Below are 19,856 nucleotides of genomic sequence, written 5' to 3'. Positions count from 1 at the left end.
TCCAGACTCTGTAACTCAATATCCAAGTCACCCAGACAAACCGTACTCCCTCTGGGGCTCATCAGCCACATTTTTAAAAAGAAAAACAAGAAATTGGGGGAGGAAAGAGAAAGGGTTTGGCTAAATGATGTCAAATATCCCTTCTAGCAAAATTCTATCAGGTTGAGTAAAGCCCATTTAACTTCACCATACAGATCTGTGCATAGTGAACCAAGCTGGTATTTTATTTTTGAGCTAAGAATTTTAGTACTGAAGAAAAGAAAAGAAAAACCCAAACCAACCAGCATCCTCTCCTCCCCCAACCCATCTGTAGCTCTACATTAGGAATTCAAATTGCAGTATTTTTAGCCTCTGGAGTTTAAGCAAGCCCTTAACCTGAGCCCCTGCCTGCATTTTATAATTTGTCTAATTTAAGTCATACAACAGTTCCATCTTTGACAACAAAGCAAAATCATTTTACTTATTTTTATGTACTTCAAGAACTACTTCTAAGTGGAGACCTTGTAATACCAATGGCATACCAGGCAGAAAATGATAGAATTTTATCCTTCCTTGGCTTTTATTTTTTAATGAAATACAACCTCAACTCTAAGAAATGCAAGTCACTTCAAACGCATTCAAAAGGTTTGCTTAAAATAGATGACCAGAGAGGTTGTATTAGAAAACAGAAAAATCAATTCTAGATGAAAGCAAAACACACAGAATTTTCCAAATTGGCAAGAAAGGGCAGTTATATTAATCGTTTAGTTCTTTAACAGCAGGGTGCTGGAGATGGAGAAAGGCTTTCCTAATGTTTCAAGATTAGGGTGGTTTTAGCCATCATTTCTGGAGAAGGAAATGGCAACCCACTCCAGTGTTCTTGCCTGGAGAATCCTAGGGACGGTGGAGCCTGGTGGGCTGCCGTCTATGGGGTCGCACAGAGTTGGACACGACTGAAGCGACTTAGCAGCAGCAGCAGCCATCATTTCTGTGCTTGGTGCACCTTATAAAAATAACTTCCTGAGGAGGGGCGCTTTGAAACTGCAGCCTCTGCCAGCTTTTCAACCTTACTGCCCATTATCACATCACTGAGGACGGGGCGGACCTTAATTAGATCATAGCCTGGAAAGCCTGGAGCTTCCCTGGCGGCTCAGATGGTAAAGAATCTGCCCGCAGTGAGGGAGACCTGGGTTCGATCCCTGAGTCAGGAAGATCCCCTGGAGAAAGGAATGGCTACCCACCCCAGTATTCTTGCCTGGAGATTTCCATGGACGGAGGAACCCGGCGGGCTACAGTCCATGGGGTCACAAAGAGTCGGACACGACTGAGCGACTAATACACTGGAAAGTCGGGGAGAGAAACTGCAAAGCCTTATTTTCTTAAAGGAAGTGGTCATTCAAAAGCAGAAAACCCAAGTCACCTACAGTTTCTTCGTCCACTTTGCCAAGGGATGGGTGAGGCAGGGTTTAAGAACAGGAAGGGAGAACTCAGCCGGGGTCGGGGAGCGAGGTGGGCGCAAACTCCTGAAAGCGGAGTGTGAGACAAGCCAGGGAGACCTCGGGAAGGGCGCAGAGTAAGGCCCAGCATCACGCAAGGGTGAGTCCAGGTGAGGGGCGTGCTTCGGAGCGCCGCTGGCTGGGAGCCTGGATTCGCCCGGGCAAGATTCCGGCCAGCGGCTCCTCTGCGCGTAGCGGGCTCCTGGGTGTCAGCGCGCAAAATCGCCGCTTAATCCCCGCTCCCGAAGGATTAATTAGGGCCTCCTTAAGCAGAAAGCTGCGAGCCAGGGGCTTTTTTCCTAGCCACAGGAGCCCCGGGAAGGGGGTCGTCACTCCTCCAGCCCAGCCGGGCGCCCCTCCCCAGACACCACCAAGCACAGCGTCCCCGCGACTCGCGCCTCTCCGGTGAGCGCTCTTCGCACCCCCAGCCGGGTTACCGGGACCCCCTGGTGACCGGCGGCTTGACGGGTCACGAGAGTCATGTCCCAGGCCGGGCCGCTTCCTCCCGCGCCCTCGGTTCTCAGCCAGCAGCCGGGGAGCGGGGCGGGGCGCGCCAGGGAGGCCGAGGCCGCGCGCTATTCCTGTCACTGTGAGCTACTGGCATGTTATGTGTGGCGCCCAATCACGCCTGCGACCCGTCGCGCTGACCCGCGCCCCTCCTCCCTAATCCCCCAGGCTTTGATTTGATCCTCCGCGCGGAACAAGTTCACCCCCCCCCGCCCCTTAGTTAGTTGTCCCCAGCCCTCGCCGGTGCCCGCAGAACCCTCCTTGTCCACCCCCGGGAGGTCAGAGCCCTCGCCCCGCACTTCCCGGACAGCCCTCGTCCGGCCCCATCTGTGCATCTGGGCCGTCGGAGATCCAGCACGCCTCGGGAGTCAGTCCATCCGCAGCTCCGCCCTTCCAGGTGATGGTGCGCGGCCACTGCGGCCCCAGGCGCGCAGGTGTGGGTTCCCCAAACAGGGCCGGGGAGGGGGTTTTGGGCAACGCGCTGGCAGCCTCGGCAGCCGCCGAAACCGAACCCTGCAGCTCCCGGAAAACTCCAAACCCCGCGCTCTCCGCTACTAGGTGCTTCTGGAAATCGTTTCCCTACCACATTTGCCCTGAGAAGGGTACGGGCAGATCTGCGGACCTGTATGAAGGAGGCCTGGGCTTTAAGCTGAGCAGGCAAAAATGGACCCTTGCTAGGGGCTCTTCGGCTAGCGCGGGGGGCCCGGGGGCTCCGTGTCCCGGGATGCCTCCGGCCGCGCCTGGCTGGCCCCAGCCCCGGCCCGGCAGCTTCCCGCCCTGGGCATCATGAGTTACTTCCTGTCTTACTGCAAAGCTCATGGCGGCTCGCTGCTCACCGGCTACCAGGCGCTGCGCGCCGAGGGCTTCCTGTGCGACGTGACGCTGGAGGCGGAGGGCAGCGAGTTCCCGGCGCACAGGTCGCTCCTCGCGTGTTCCAGCGACTACTTCAGGGCTCTGTTCAAGAGTCACACCCGGGAATCCCAGGCGAGCGTGATCCACCTGCACGTGCCGTCGGCGGCGGGCCTGCAGCGCCTGCTGGACTTCATCTACACCGCCTGGCTGCCGCTCTCCATGGACACAGTGGAGGACACGCTGGAGGCCGCCAGCTACCTGCAGGTCACCGAGGCCCTGGGGCTTTGCGGCCGCTACCTGGAGCGCCAGCTGGCCCTGGAGAACTGCTGCTTCGCCGCCAACGTGGCGGCTCGCTTTGGCCTGGCGCACACGCTGAGCGCGGCCGAACGCTGCATCGTGACCCACCTGAGGGAGCTGCTGGCGCGGGGCGCGGGCCCGGCCGGCCTTCTGGAGCTCAACCCCGCGTCGCTGAGGGCCGTGCTGGGTGCCCCTGACCTGGCGCGGGTGCCTGAGGCCCGGCTGCTGGGCCTGGCGCTGGCCTGGCTGCGGCAGGAGCCTGAGGCCGAACGCCTGGCCCACTGCACCCAGCTACTCGAGCGGGTCCGCTTCGGCCTCGTGCCCGCCGACGTGCTGCGGCGCGTGTACTCGGGCTCCGGCCTCACCCTGCCCGCCCGGGTCAAGGGCCTCATCATCCAGGCCCTCAACTACCACACGTCGCCCTCTCGCCAGCCGCTCATGCAGGGCGAGCAGACCAGCGTCCGGAGCCCTCAAACACGCATCTTGTTGGTCGGGGGGCGCCGGGGGCGGGAGGTGGTGACTGAGGAAGTCGTGGTCCCCCGCGGGCAGCCCGGGGCAGGGGCGCCGCGCCGGAGCCGGAGGAAGAGGAGGGAGAGGAGGAGGAGGAGGAAGAGGAGCAGGTGGAGGAGGAGGAGTGGGAGCTCACCCAGGACGTGGTGGCCTTTGACGTGTACAACCACCGCTGGCGCAGCCTCACGCGGCTGCCTGCTCAGCTGCTGGGGCACAGCGTGTGTGTCGCGGGCAACTTCCTGTTCGTCCTGGGCGGGGAGAGCCCGTCTGGCGGCGCCTGCTCGCCCCCAGCGGATGGCCCTATGGCTGTCGTGGCGCAAGTGCACCGTTACGACCCGCGCTTCCACGTGTGGACGACGGTGCCCCCTATGCGGGAAGCACGGGCCCATTTCTGGTGCGGCGCCGTGGGAGAGGGGCTCCTGGCCGTCGGGGGCCTGGGCGCGGGCGGCCAAGCGCTGGCTTCGGTGGAAATGTATGACCTGCGCCGGGACCGCTGGACGGCGGCCGGGGCGCTGCCGCGGGCTCTGCACGGCCACGCGGGCGCCGTCGGGGATCGCGGCGTCGTTTACATCTCCGGGGGCAAGGCGGGGAGAGGCGACGGCGGCGCGAGCAGCCTCCGGGACGTGTTCTCCCTGGCCCCCGGGGAGCAGACGTGGAGCAAGAGAGCGCCCATGGGCACAGCCCGCTTCGGGCACCACATGGCCGCCCTGCGCGGCGCGGTGTTCGCCTTTCTGGGGCGCTACGAGCCCTTCTCCGAGATCGAGCGCTACGACCCCGGCACCGACCAGTGGACTCGGCTGCGACCGCTACCCTACGACCGCTTTTGCTATGGGCTGGCCTTGGTGGAGGAGACGGTGCTGCTACTGGGCGGCCTCAAGTGGCGAGACTCACGTCAGGTGCCCACCCGCAACGTGGTGGGCTATGACCTCGACCTGGACCGCTGGGAGGACATTGGCTGCGCGCTCCCCTGGGCCTGGAGCGGCCTGCAGTGCGCAGTGCTGCAGCTGGCAGAGGGTGGGGACGAGCAGAGGGAGGGAGAGCCGGGAGAGACACCGGATTTTGTTCTGGGCTTAATGGGTTAAGCAGCCTCGGGGCTAGGGAGGAGCAAGTCGTGGGCTTTTCCTAGACTTGGCCAAAGAGAAACATTTGCCCTTATTCTGAGAATGGGAGACAGGAGGGATCAAATTTAGGATATATGAATCATCTCCAGTGAGCTGGGCATTTCTAGAAATTCTCATGTTGGGCTAGAGATGGACTTTCAAAAATAAAATATGACCCCGTTTTCCCTCTTGTAGTTAAAAGTGTTTCCCAGGTTCTAAACAGTGATTATTTTTGTGCCAAACAGCCAAAAAACGTACAATAATAAGTTATATGCCAGACCAGAAAATTGTTAGGTATAATGACTGTAATGAATGGTTCTAGAAGATGGCATTATCTGAATAAATAGTGATGGGAAAGTGCCTTGGTTAAAAAACATGCAATCATTGTAAGGAGAACTATGATTTTATGATACAGAATCATGGTTATAGTTCTGCTTTGACGGTTTAATATACATACGGAACTGAGAAAAAAAAATCTACTAGAAAGCACTTTATTTTTGGAGAAAATAACCTAGGTTAAGTTTTTCTGTACTTCATCCTTACTTACCCTAGTCTGCTTTTGCTCTGACTTTTGGCAGCTTATTGGTTTTATTTGTGCAGCCCTTAGCCACAATAACTTCCCTGGTGGCTCAGATGGTAAAGTGTCTGTTTACAATTCGGGAGACCCGGGTTCGATCCCTGGGTTGGGAAGATCCCCTGGAGAAGGAAATGGCAATCCACTCCAGGACTATTGCCTGGAAAATCCCATGGACAGAGGAGCCTAGTAGGCTACAGTCCATGGGTCGCAAAGAGTCAAACACGACTCAGCGACTTCACTTTCACTTCACTTTAGCCATAATAATCCGGCTTCTCTGATTTAGTGGAACATTTAACGGGGCTTCCCAGGTGGCTCTAGTGCCTGCCAATGCTGGAGACATAAGAGAAGTGGTTCTATCCCTTGGTCCGGAAGATCCTTTGGAGGAGGAAATGGCAATCCACTCCAGTATTCTTGCCTGGAGAATCCCATGGACAGAGGAGCCTGGTGGGTTCCAGTCCATAGGGTCGCACAGAGTTGGACATGACTTTAGTGACTTAGCAGCAGCAGCAGCAGCTAACAAAACCCCTATTTCTTTTATCCTCTTTAAACGTTCATTCGGCAGATACGTTGTAGGTAATACTTGTAAAAAAAATTTTTTTTAAGTTTATTTTTGATGGTACCCTGCCTCCTAGACCTTCTACCCCACCTTCCCAAAAGAATCACAGAGAAAGGAAAGAGCAGCAGGTGAAATTTTAAAGTTTGTGTCAGGTAAATGGGAAACCAACTTGATTTTGCAGGATTTCAGAGAAGATTCTTGTATATACTGGACATTGCCTCTTCTGGCTTATACCACAGTGGAGTGACAAAGTTAAAACTTGTAACTGGGGGTGGTGGGGTGGCGTGTGATTCGGTCACAAAGAAATGTGATGTGGACTGCATGAATAAAATAGGTGCTTTATAAGGATTCATTAAGAGCTGAATTTATTTGACTTCAGTTTACAGTGCCGCCTCTCTCCTAGATTTGAAACTAATGCAATAAAATGTACAGATATATAGCGTTAAAGGTCTCTTTCATGCTAAGCTAGCCACGAGTCTTTTAAAATTCATTAGTTTACTTTTTACCATTTAAAACAACAGAGCCAACTTCACCAAAGTAAAAGCCGCTTAGTAGCAACACAGCTAGTCTTTCCATCAACTGCTCGCTGTTGACAGGGGCACAATCTGGCCACTGTATCCACGACACATCCATCAGGTACAGATATTTTTAAGTAAATGTACACATTTGGCCTAGTAAACATCAACAAGTCTAAACACCTGTAACAAGCACAATTCATTTTAGGACAAGAGGTTTCTTTTTTTTTTTTTTGCTTTTTGGTTTTTTTTTTTTTTTTTACATATACAAAATCCCACAAATTTAATGTGCGTCAATATCCATGCAGTAAATAAATGTTTTTACAAATAGGTTTTTTTAAATGATAAAAATATTACACTGGACCCCAAATTCCATACAAACATTAATACATGATTTCTCATCCACTTTGACTAAATATAGGATTACTGAAAATGTGCTGTAGAAAGGCCACTCTCCTGTACAGTTGTGCAAAGTCTGCAAAACGATAGTGATTCAATGGTGGTTTCAAAAGCAAAGAAAAAGATCCTCGCTGTGGAGTTTTTACTTTCTTCTCTACAGCAAAAATAGTCACTGGCAGATATCTGAACGCTTAGAGATGAAAGTACATTCACTGAGCTGTACAGGCAACAGTATAAAGCTGATTAGAAGTAGATTTCAGGATATAGAATAGTAAAGGAGGGTCTCTTCCTCCTTCTAAAGAAAAAAAACAAAACCAAACCAAACCCAGCAAATTGTGACTTGTACGTTATGCAGCCAGACACTAAAAAGCAGCACAGTCATTATCATGCTGTGATCACTTTTCAAAAATGAGATGCTTATAAATGGAAATATATGAAGAGGATTTTTTTCATAGACTTTATCCACTCTATAGAACAAATCATGAAACTAGGAAAAACCTCTAAAAATTGTTTCTATCGTATAGTTCAATGTAATATCTCTCTGAATGACCATCATCTTCTTGCTCCTCAGGAGAGAGGTACATTTTTCGTTTTCAACATTGTTTTCTATATTAGAACACACATCAGCCTGAAACCAAACATATTTTACTTCCCTGCCTGAAGTATAATTACATAAGTTTCACTAACGGACTAGGGGGAAAATTGGACACTAACTGGGAAGTTGATTCATTTCCGTTTATACCTTGTAGGTTTTTAGGAGTTGGAGTTTAAAAACATGAGTTTGGGCTGAAATTATATATATATATGTTAGCTGCCTTTCTGGGTGAGTTAAGTGTGTTTTAAAAAATTCACTCTCAAATTCCTCTGTACACAATCAGCATTTCATCACTACAAAATAAAGGAAGATTTAAACCAAGAAAATAAAGCAGCTCTATCTTCAATTTTGGTCTCAGTTACAAAAACATCTTACAAAGCTTTGCCCTGATACACCATTGAGTGTCCCCATGGATATGGAATAGTATTTCCATTAACCAGCTTTCACAAGTTAATAGACTATTAAGACGAATATTTGATACCTGAACTTTTCTTATGTTGATGCTCTTCTATTTTGCTTAACTCTTGTATGTATGCGCATCTACATTTCACAAAAATAAAACTACAGCATTAAACTTTGTGCAATGTTTAAGAAAATCCTTACAACATTTTAATAAATATAAAAAAGGTTTAAATTCTTTCCCACCCACAAGGATGTCTGCACCTGAAAAAATGTGACTTAGTTTTGAAGTCTTGTTTATATAAAATTAAAGGGAGAAAAGATGACCTTAGATAGAAAACCGCCTTTTTGTGTTTTTTTTTTTCTACTTGAAGACCACCTGTCTTCAGGGTTGTTTGCAAAAGTTAATTTTAAATCATTGAAGACAGTTGATTTTGCACATGGTAAACATAAGCTGAGCACTAACTGCATATAAAATATACAAATGCTCATTAAAGACAGTGGTATTATGACCATATAGGGTTTGTTTCATATAATGGTAACATTAAAGTATAGCTTGTCAACGTGTCCCACACGTTGATATAAAAACTACCTTATATACTTGTTCAAAGTACCAGAAGGTACCAAATGGCCAGACGGCACAATACACTTACACATGCGTTTCAATGTATGAATGAGTGTGTGTGAGAGAGGAAGTGATTACATCTACTTCAGAAGAAATGCTTAATGGGTCATTTGAGGTGGTATTTTGACAGATATCCAAGAAAAGATCGAGGTACATCTGCTTCCACTGCTGGAATTCTTTCGATGTCAAGTCTGGATTGTCTAGTACTTTATCGATAATGGCTACTTCCCCTTCTCTGGCCTGAAAAATAAAAGGATTCAAGAGTTACAAAAGGGACAATTTTCTTCAGATTTTAACTAAAGAGTTAACAGGCAAAAGCCCAGAAGAAACAGCTCTGTTATACTCAAACTCAGGCTTCCCTGGTAGCTCAGATGGTAAAGTGTCTGCCTGCAATGTGGGAGACCTGGGTTCGATCCCTGGGTCGGGAAGATCCCCTGGAGAAGGAAATGGCAACCCACTCCAGTACTCTTACCTGGAAAATTCCATGGATGGAGGAGACTGGTAGGCTACAGTCCATGGGATTGCAGAGTCGGACATGACTGAACAACTTCACTGGTTCACTGGATACTCAAACTCACTATTTAGACTCAAATCCTCAGGTACTTTTTTCTACATGTAGGCACCCTGGTTTATTTTTCCTTTGGACCCTATCCTGTTTCCCATCTCTGCCTATGGAAACTTTTCCTCATCCTTTAATGTCCAGTTCATACGCCTCTCATTTCTTCAAGCCTTCCTTAAACAACTGAAAAAATGTTTTCTCCTTCATTTCTATAAGTCCCCATAACATTTGATCACTGCTGTTGAGTGGGCTTACCCCATTGTGTCTTGGGTTACTTTTGCATTGTCCTATTTCCTCCTGCTAGATGCTCAGTTGGTAGTTTGGACCTGAATGAGAATGGGGGCTCGGTGAAGTGGGAGGTAGTAAGGATATCTCTGGACCTTAGCTGGGCACCAGAATTATTCTTATGTATATTAAAGCTCTTTAAAAATTCTGGTCTTAGTTATCAAAAGGTCATTACGTTGTCCCATGGATTTGCAACAGCATTCACATGAATATCAACTGAGAGCTAACTGACTATGAGAACTTGGCTGCTGGCTACCAGAAGTTTTTTCAAATCATGCATTTCCTATTTTGTTATCTCTTTGGTTGTTGTTTAGTTGCTAAGTCATATTCAACTCTTTTGTGACCCCATGAACTGTAGCCCACCAGGCTCTTTTTTCCATGGAATCTCCCAGGCAAGAATACTGGAGTGGTAGCCATTTCCTTTTCCAGGGTATCTTCTCGACCCAGGGATCGAACCTGTCTCCTGCACTGGAAGGTGGATTGTTTACCACTATGCCAAAGCCTTTGACTGTGTGGATCACAATAAACTATGGAAAATTCTTCAAGAGATGGGAATACCAGACCACCTGATCTGTCTCTTGAGAAATCTGTATGCAGGTCAGGAGGCAACAGTTAGAACTGGACATAGAACAACAGACTGGTTCCAAATAGGAAAAGGAGTTCGTCAAGGCTGTATATTGTCACCCTGTTTATTTAACTTATATGCAGAGTACATCATGAGAAACGCTGGACTGGAAGAAACACAAGCTGGAATCAAGATTGCCGGGAGAAATATCAATAACCTCAGATATGCAGATGACACCACCCTTATGGCAGAAAGTGAAGAGGAACTAAAAAGCCTCTTGATGAAAGTGAAAGTGGAGAGTGAAAAGGTTGGCTTAAAGCTCAACATTCAGAAAACGAAGATCATGGCATCCGGTCCCATCACTTCATGGGAAATAGAAGGGGAAACAGTGGAAACAGTGTCAGACTTTATTTTTCTGGGCTCCAAAATCACGGCAGATGGTGACTGCAGCCATGAAATTAAAAGACGCTTACTCCTTGGAAGGAAAGTTATGACCAACCTAGATAGCATATTCAAAAGCAGAGACATTACTTTGCCAACAAAGGTCCGTCTAGTCAAGGCTATGGTTTTTCCCGTGGTCATGTATGGATGTGAGAGTTGGACTGTGAAGAAGGCTGAGTGCCAAAGAATTGATGCTTCTGAACTGTGGTGTTGGAGAAGACTCTTGAGAGTCCCTTGGACTGCAAGGAGGTCCAACCCGTCCATTCTGAAGGAGATCAGCCCTGGGTGTTCTTTGGAAGGAATGATGCTAAAACTGAAACTCCAGTACTTTGGCCACCTCATGCGAAGAGTTGACTCATTGGAAAAGACTCTGATGCTGGGAGGGATTAGGGACAAGAGAAAGGGGACGACAGAGGATGAGATGGCTGGATGGCATCACTGACTCGATGGACGTGAGTCTGGGTGAACTCCGGGAGTTGGTGATGGACAAGGAGGCCTGGCGTGCTGCGATTCATGGGGTCGCAAAGAGTTGGACACGACTGAGCGACTGATCTGATCTGAACCACTAGAGAAGTCCAGGATCTCTTTGGTACTCTGTCTCAAAATTATGAAACCTCAGCAGTAGACTATGGATCTGAAATATTTTCCAAACGAATTCTCTGACCTTTTATTTCTTGAAATGACTGCATCACAAACTTGGTATGACAGTTCTTTTCTGGTTTTGAGTTTTTCAGGGTGCATGGTCTGATTAGGGAGAGTATGTATGGCAGGCCCTCTCCACTGAGACACACAGTGAGGGGGCTGACTTTTCTGGCTCCTTCTTCAACTTCCTGCCTGTTTCCCTTTCCTCACCACCTCCTCCCCAATCTGGGGGTGGCATAAGAAGACTGGAGACAATGTAAGTGCTTATGGAAATGTGTAAGAAAAAAGTAACACGTGAGTTGGGAACTGCTAATGTATACAGCACAATTATAAAATTTCTACACGGGATATGAAACAATGTGGCTTCACTCCAAATGTGCTACAAGAGATATTCATAAAATATCTCAAACCCTTTTAGCACCCACCCCTGCATGAATGCTGTGCTCTTTTAATAACTGTATCAATTCTACAACATGGCATATTTATCTTAGGAAAACAAAAGACTGAGGAATAACACTAGCCCTACATTTTTGGAAAAAAAAAATTACATCCTGTTTTCTGCTAGAACTAAGTCACATAATGTGTAGTCTGTGCATGCTCTGAGATGTTAATATAAAGCTAAGATCATTTCCTTTTGGCCAAATACACTTATTACATTTGTTCTATTTATCCCCCTCCCATTTTGTCCCTTAGAGTATCTGATAATCGATTTTTTCAGGAATGAATCTCTTAAAACGAATGTCTCCTTCCATTTCCTATCTTACCTTTAAAGTGCTTTTGAGAATTCTCAGCCTGTGTAGTTTTTCATTCATCACAGGATCATTACATCTCTTTATAAAGGATAGTTTGTATTCCATCTTGGTTGAAATGCGATGTTCTCCCAGAGGCGACAGACTGGCTTGTTCCAATGCCCTGTATAAATCTTGCAAAGAGTCTCCTAACTTTTCTTCCCTACTTTCACCTGCAATGTCCAAAAAAAAAAAAAAAACCAGAGAAATATGAATCCAGTGTAATACAGTGATTTGACACTCCAAAAATCTACTAAACAAACAAACAAAAAATATCTGAGAAACGGAATAATGAATGATAGGGAAAACACTATTACATTAAAAAAAGAAAAACAACCCATCAAACCCACAGTTGCTAGTTATACTGGGTAAGACTAGCTACAGGCAGCCAATTGTTTTAGAATAATTAATAGGATGCTTTAATAAAATACTCTTAATAAATAGCAAATCACTGTACATATCTTGAGTCCATTAAATTCAAAGAATTACAGTACAAAAGGTACACAACACAGAAACAATTCTGAACATCATTTAACATTTTAAAACAGTAATGAATATCCCTTATCATTATACTGATAAGCATAGATGTGCTAAGTAACAGAGCTCTCCTGGTTTAACAACACTGAATGAACTGATGTTTACATTTTTCTAGAATTCATAAGATGGAATGGCATTCGCTGGAGTATATATGATTGTAAAAATCTTCCAAAAGTATGCTGTAGAGGATTATTAGGTTTCATGTGACTGCCATAGTAATGCCTGCCACACTGTAAATACAGTAAATGATCATCAATAATAATGCTTTAATTAGAATGACATGTGGGAATGTTTATATGCAAATATAAGTAAAAATATGGCATGTATTGAAGGAAGCTACTTAACATTTGAAAGACCAAGGAAGAAAACACTCCAATTAAATATTTTTGAGGAAAAAAAAAAAGGTCTGGTTCAGGAAAGCATCTTGAATCTATTTGAGCAAATCAAACTACCATATTATTCTTGAATTGTCTGACTATTGATGTATTTTTCTCAATGATAAACAAAGATTAACTTGGATTTTGCTTGGATTGGCAGATAGGATTAGGGTTATATTACATTTCCTTTAATAGAGAGCCAAAGAGTCCTATTTGAGGAATGCTAATTACATTGGCCCAAAAAGTAAATATGGAATATCATTCATTCCACCATGGTCCATGTGAATATTTTAGGCTTTCTGACACATTTTTTTTTTAAAGACACCCTAATTGGTAATAATGTAAACATTTATATGTGTCAGGAATTAGGGTAAATGCTTAACATGCATGATCTCATTTAATCCTCATAGCAGTACTAGGAGTAGATCTATTTGATTTTCATTTTCTAGCAGGGAAGTACCTTGCTCAAGGTCACATTTACTAAGTGGTGGAGTTGGAACTCCAACTGAGCAGTGTGGCTCCAGAATTCATGATTTTAGTAAGAATTCTAGACTGCCAGTTTTGTCAGGAATCATTTGAACTGTGTATTAAACAGGAGGTGTTAATGAATTTGTGAGATGCTTGAAATACAGCATTGAAAAAAACTTTTTTAGAGTGTACCTAAAACTTCCCCCAAAGCCCACAACACAGTACCTTAACTTGAAGGGATCACCTTTAGGATGAAAAAGTGACTTCATTTAAGTTTCATATTCAATTTTTACTTTCCTGCTAAGGTTAGCAACTATTGGTAAGTGTGATTATTGAGTTCTCTCATTAGAAAGTCCTTTGTTATCAGCACCTGCTACCACTATTCCTCTACAACAAACTTTAACTTTCTAATCATATATCTAAGTTAGAGCTATAATCTAAAAGTACAAAAAAAGAAAACAGCTTTTTAATTTTCTGTTGCCTCATCCTTCAATGTTTGCAGCACCTAGAGGATTCTGAGGGGTGGGTGGGGGTACAGAGGACTGTAAAAAGAGCAACTAGCTGCCTTGTAGGCTAAGGTTGAAATGAGATAAGGAATTTTAAACAGAATGGTTTGGAGCCAGGAAGGCAAAAAATCATAAGGTTATTCAGTGTAAAACTAAATGGAGTTGTAAAAACAAGGATACATTTGAACAGCATAATTCCATTTCATAAAATCATAGGCCAGGAAAGAACCCTGAGGAATTATTTAGTAGTTATCATTATTTTTGCTTCAAGGCAAGACTGCATCTTAAACCAGAAAAATTTCATAAAGCAGAGGGTGGGGGAGAAATCGGAGCCCTAACAGATGTGAATTATAGTAGTCTAGGTATCATGAAGCCTAATGTATTATTTGCTTTTCAGTTCTTAAAGGAAGGTAAAGAAAAAAGGAATTCAAATAATAGTTTTAGGATTCAAGGGAGGCAGAAACATTTCCACATAGTAAATTTTTAAGATAACCTTCTTCCATATTACCTAACACTGTAAGGAGTATATATTTTGTTGAAAAAACATTCTTACCCAGTTTTCTTTCTCCTCAATTCTTACAGTTTGTGGAATACTGAGTCACATGCTGGATTATAAAATAAAATTTCAATGTAGTTTTATTTCAAGAATGGTAAAGATTTAATATAAAAAATGACAAACATGACTTAACACTGAAAGCTTTTTTTTTCTTCTTCTTGCCATTAAGGGAGGGGGGAGGTGGAACACGTTCAACCAAAGTACAACATATAATTCTACAAAGAATCTGGTTTGACAGCTGTAAGGAGAATCAAGCATGGATTTATCTCTGGGCAGCACATATGAACAGGGAATCACAAGGAGACAGAACACAGAAACATTTCCAAGCTATGAATGGAATAGAGATATTAAAGATAAGTCAGGCCTCCTTCCCCCACCCCTACACACCACACACATATGTGACACAAGACACAGTCGTGGGGTGCGGAGGATGAAGGATTGAGATGCCAGGCTCCTACAAAATGCCACCAAGTACTAAACATTTTAAGACTAGACAAAGAGTCCCTTTATTTTCAGAGGAAGAGGGTGAGGGCCGGAGTCACATTTGAAATCTGATTCACTGTGCTCAACAGTCAAAACAACACAGAACTCAACATTCAAGACAAAAACAGACCTTTATTTTCTTTTATAATTTTCAAACTGGTTTCCTTGATTTTTTTTTTTTTTTCTTAGATGAATACCAATTAACTCAATCGGGGCTACCGCTGCAACTGAAAATGTGAAAGCACCTTTACTTCTTCTTTTTGCCCTCTTCTTCTTTGTCTCCTTCTCTTCTGGTTTCTCTTTTAAACCCTTGCTTTTCTTCTCCTAGAAGAGGCTTGCTTTGGAAGAGGAGGCAAGCACTTGGTGAGGTCTGCTTCCTGATTGACTTTCTTTCAATGTGCCAGTTCAGTCATGGGAACACTGGCCCCAAGCCCAGCTCTTTCGGAATTTGAATGGATGGTTTCTGAAAGTTGGTAAAGTGTAGAAAACCACATGCAAACCACAGGACATATAGAGGAACCTTCTGTGATTCCTCAAGAGGAAGTGTATCCCTGATACAATGAAATTTAAATTTGTATCAAATTGATTCGGAAATTCTGGGCCTATGCAGGAATAAATTTGCCATCAAATCACATTTACATTTACAACATGTAAATCAGTCCTGTGTCAGATGACACACTTTTCTATTTCAATTTTATTAAAGTGAAGAGAACATATAAAGTTCTCTTTCCTATATAAAATTTCATTGATAGATTTGAGGATCCCAATGAAGTTATGGATAACTTGTATTCTGAGCCAAGGGAGGACTCGTTTCTGGCTGTGTCATAGTGGCAGGGCTAGAAGATCCTCTTTATCGTTTCATTTATACTCTAGCTACACCATGAAACACTGTGACTCTAAGAAATGCACTGAGCATCAATATAGTTGTGTCTGGCTCCTTCAGGTTGCATATGACCTCCAGGCAGTAATAAAAGCTCAAAGAAAAGATTAGCCAATAGAAAATAATAGTTGGTTGGAACTTTCTTGAAAAGGCTTATTAGCAGATGATAACGCATTCCTCAAACACCGCAGGATGTTTGGTTGACCTATTTCCTTACATTCATGCCCAGTGTTTTTAAACCTGTTCGATTGTATACCCTTTTCAGTTAAAACACTTTTGTTGATAAATATTCAATATATGTATTACTCTATATTAATAGATAGATAGAAGAGATATTCGAGAAAATGAGATGTGAAACCTGAGGAGAAATCCCAATGTTTTTTCGTTCTGTACCTCACTCCATGTGCACCTCTAGAGACCTAGACTGCGACTTTCCCTGAGTGCTTATGCCTTGCTCTCTTTGCATTTCCCAATCTTCTACAGGACATGGTGTCTGATGAACCCAATGTTTAAACTGAGTGATGATTTTCTTCACTTTAGACACCAAGTACTCCAAAGAGGACTCTGTATCAGTCTGAGTAATTTTTTTATACCAGTCTCTTGTGTAATGTCGTTCATGTTTCTTTGGTGAAAATTAAGAGCAGAGTTTACAAGTGTGGCAACCTAAAATGTTATTCTGGTGTCCTCGCTGTTTCCCTGCCTCTGCAATGACAATGTGGAAGGAGAGTAAAAAATGAAAACAAAACAAAACAAAACGAGTATACGAACTAGGCTCTTAAAGAATCAAGTCAGCAATGAATAATCAGTTCTTGTACATGTTTTGGAAGGGAACTGTGCTCTTTTAAAATAGGATAATGATGTCCTCATGGAAACAGTTGTTCCTTCCACAACACAACTGGGTAATGAGCATAGAAAGCTGGAAGAGACTAAGTCACAAGTGGGGGAGAAGGCTGGACATAGTAGCATTAGTCACCAGTCAAATGTGAGAGGTATTCGTTCTTGTACGGTCGCGGAGTGCTCTAAGGCTTCCAGGCGAATGGCATCAAGTATGTGGAGCACTATTCTCACCATGAAAGGCAATTAGCATTTGCATTTAGACACAGGACTGTTTTCTGTGAATACTAATTTACCAGTGCACCATAATGAACAACTTATTTCTATGTAAGGTGCCAAAGTTTTAATGGGTTTAATGGAGATAGGTTCAATATCTGTAGGTTTTTTTGCTAAAGATGATTATGCATTCAGGAGTTTACACTATAATCTGAATTGTTTTATAATGAAAGATTAGTTCTTTTAATTCATGTTTTTATATAAGTCAACTAGCTATGCCTTGTAAAACTGGGGGGAGGACAGTTTGTTATAAAGCATACGATTTTACAACTTGGCTTTTACTTGTTACTCTGTAATCAACTACCCTTCTTAGAATTAATTGGTTTGTTTTATTTTAGGCAAAATAACAATAATTTGTCTGATGAAAAAAATTGAGGGGAAAAAAAAGTCCTTTTTTTGAAAGGACAGCTTGAGTGAGTCCACCAATATTGCTAAGTGAATTTTTAAGGAATATGTGAAACCCATCCCTGTACGAATGACCTTGTGCTTCACCAAAATTAAGTACAGCTATATCAGTGTTTGTAAATCCCTTCTGCACAAAAGTAAAGCTGACTTCCACAAAGAGGTGACACCACAGACAGAGCTGAAGCTTATTCTACATTTCATTCTCGAAGCAGGTAATTTCTGCCGAATTATGTGGTTTAATGCCACAACTATGAAAGTGGTTGTATTTTCAGGGTATTACGGTTGTTTTTATGACAAATAGTTCAGATGGCAAAATCTTGGTGTCCTTGGCATTGATTTATTGACCCAAAGGGGAGGTTCTTTGAAGGAGAATTGCAAACATAAATAACAGATTCTATATTTACCCAGCGAATTTAGAAAATTTATATAAAGATATGGAGGTCAAGGTACCTGGTTCTTAGGAAGGAATTCATAAAGGATACAGTTTAAAAACAAAGCTAAAAGATGATTATTAAAAAATTAATGTGGAGTCATCATATTCCTTAATGAGAAAAAACTAAAATTCTTCATATCATAAAATTTTACTATGACTTAAACAGGGAGAATGACTCAAGACAATCCCACGAATATTTAAAACCAACATAATGCTTTTTGATGCATTTCTATATACCAGAACCATCATTTTTATATATACTTAAAAAAACACATTAAAATGGTTAGAGCACAGAGGCAACTGTAAGGCATATCAATGTGATTTTATTCACAACACAAATTCCATTTGTGAGAAAGAAGCATAGATTACTCCTCTTTAGAAAGATATTTACTATCAAGCATACTTAGCAAATTATTTAGCTATCTAAAAAGATCTGATACCAATTGGTCATATTTTTATTTTTATGTAATTTATATTTTTACAAGTATTCACATTATGCAATACCACACACTGCGGCGACAGGAAGAAAAAAAAACATTTCCAAATACAATGTTAAATTATCTGTTCATTGCACAGTATGAAATATCCATTAATTAGCATTAAAATTATTACAGAGTATCTTATCCAACTAAATAAAGGAAATTTCACATCCACTACAGAAGAAAAATAAGCAATATTGAGCCATAAGGGACCCAGTTACATAGTATTAAATAATATCTGAAACTATTTTGAAAGACAACCAGACAAAATACTTTTTCCAAAGTGAAAACCACAGCCTATAGATTTGGAAAATTTTACAGAAAAGAATAGCTCATGCCTGTCCTATGAGGCAACACCATTTGTATACAAGTGCCAAGAAGTAAGGAGAAAGTTAGGATTTTAGCTGAGGAATCTACTAAAGCCTGGCATGTGGCATTTTCTTCATTAGTGCCACTGAAAGCAGTCTCTGTGTTGCACCTGAATACACTTTATAATAGAATAAACATAGTAAGTTTCAGAGCAGGTTGTAGATACCTTGCCTTAATAGATTACACTTAATGTAGTACAATACAGCACGTCAAATTTTAAAAATGCAAAAATACACTTAACACACAGAATTCGCTTTCTCTGCTTTGCCTTCAAGAGGCCACTTAAGAGTCCATTGAACAGCCAGGGTTTTCTAGTTATTGGAGCTGATCCCTCTCCTTTCCTGTGACAGGAGAACACAACTGAGCCCTTCCCCAGTCAGTACCCTTTGCCTCTGTTCACCCACAGAAACAGCAGTTTTCTGTCACTGTGCTCCATCTTGACTGGCTTTGATCTTATGCTAGTCCCAGTGAAGAAAGCTTGCATTCTTCTTAAGAGTGGCCTGCCCCTCTTAATATCCCTTTAGGGAGGCCCCCAATCCAAAACACTTGATGATCTAAGCTTTTAAAAGTCTGTTTTCTGTTATAAACAGCAAGGTCGAGGCCATTTTAGTTGCTTGCAAGAGGTTGATGTTAAGTCTGCGTCGTGCCGACTCTCTCCGATCTAAATTCTCTAAACATTAGCTTATCAATCTGTGAGTCCAATGGGTTGAGTGCCAACAGAAGTGGATCCGATTTGGCATGGAGAGGTTCTACCAACTCTCGCAGTGTATTAGCCTAATATGATAAAGCAGTGATACAATATGATGAAAGACCTGCGAGTGCCATTATTTCCAAAGCATATTAGTATTTGTATTAGAAATACCATCATGCAATACCCATGAAGAGAAAAGAGAAAAATATGGCTAGAATTGCATATGGTTTTAATACCATAATGTCTTTGTGTTGGCATGCAAGTCTACTTGGCCAAAAATGGGACTTTATTTTAAGCTTGGTTATCTCGAATTGCCAATCTTATGTATATAAAATAATACACAGCACAGATATATCTTTTCTCACCTCTATATTTGTACATGCGTATCTGTAATTTTAATCAGAAAGTTTATGTTAAAAGTATTCTCCATACACATATAAAATGATTAATCTTCTAAAAAAATAAACTGTAGTTCTATACAAGATCTTTCCTCAAATTCATCCAATCAAGAAGTATGAGGAAAACTTTTCTGGTCCACCTTCTAACTAACTAACCCGACTCACATGCTACCACGTGCTGAGTGGTGAGAGAAAAGCCCAGCTAGTGTGGCTCCAAGGAAGTGGTCGAATGCAGACCAATACAAAGTGAACAGAGGTGAAAAGCTCTCACACGGTCAACGTGATGAAAGGGTGACTTGACACCCGAGCACAAGCCACATTCTTAGGAATTAAGAAACTAGAAGAGACTAAAGTTTCTGAATGACTTGGAAAACTCAGAACAAGTGGGCTAAAAATAAACTGTAGTCTCTTTTAGTTCATTTTATTTTGGATTTTGAGGAGTTCAAATATTGCCACTAGGCACCAATCAGCAGGTTT

General features: G+C 43.2%; 2 protein-coding genes across 7 annotated transcripts in view; one reads left to right on the top strand and one right to left on the bottom strand.

Moving 5' to 3' along the window:
• Positions 1-317: 317 nt before the first annotated feature.
• KLHL34 (kelch like family member 34) lies at positions 318-6,222 on the top strand. Its single transcript, XM_027533492.1, is given in 2 exon segments — positions 318-3,669; positions 3,672-6,222. Coding segments are annotated over 2 exon segments (1,953 nt in total). The 5' UTR covers positions 318-2,768; the 3' UTR covers positions 4,724-6,222.
• CNKSR2 (connector enhancer of kinase suppressor of Ras 2) overlaps positions 6,223-19,856 on the bottom strand; it is a 285,915-nt gene continuing 272,281 nt past the window's right edge. For 4 of the 6 annotated variants that reach the window (XM_027533486.1, XM_027533487.1, XM_027533489.1 and 1 more), the window contains 2 exons: positions 11,664-11,860; positions 6,223-8,647 (listed from right to left, as the gene is read on the bottom strand). In XM_027533486.1, the coding sequence (XP_027389287.1) occupies positions 8,432-8,647; positions 11,664-11,860 (413 nt within the window). In that variant the 3' untranslated portion in view covers positions 6,223-8,431. Of the gene's footprint in view, positions 8,648-11,663; positions 11,861-17,330; positions 19,065-19,856 lie in introns of those variants that run through there. The other 2 variants (XM_027533490.1, XM_027533491.1) reach the window with 1 other exon arrangement.

The sequence above is a fragment of the Bos indicus x Bos taurus genome, chromosome X (genome assembly GCF_003369695.1).
Source record: "Bos indicus x Bos taurus breed Angus x Brahman F1 hybrid chromosome X, Bos_hybrid_MaternalHap_v2.0, whole genome shotgun sequence".
Classification (NCBI taxonomy): Eukaryota; Metazoa; Chordata; class Mammalia; order Artiodactyla; family Bovidae; genus Bos; species Bos indicus x Bos taurus.
The sequence above is the reverse complement of the archived record's forward strand: the minus strand, read 5'-3'. Positions and strand labels throughout refer to the sequence as shown.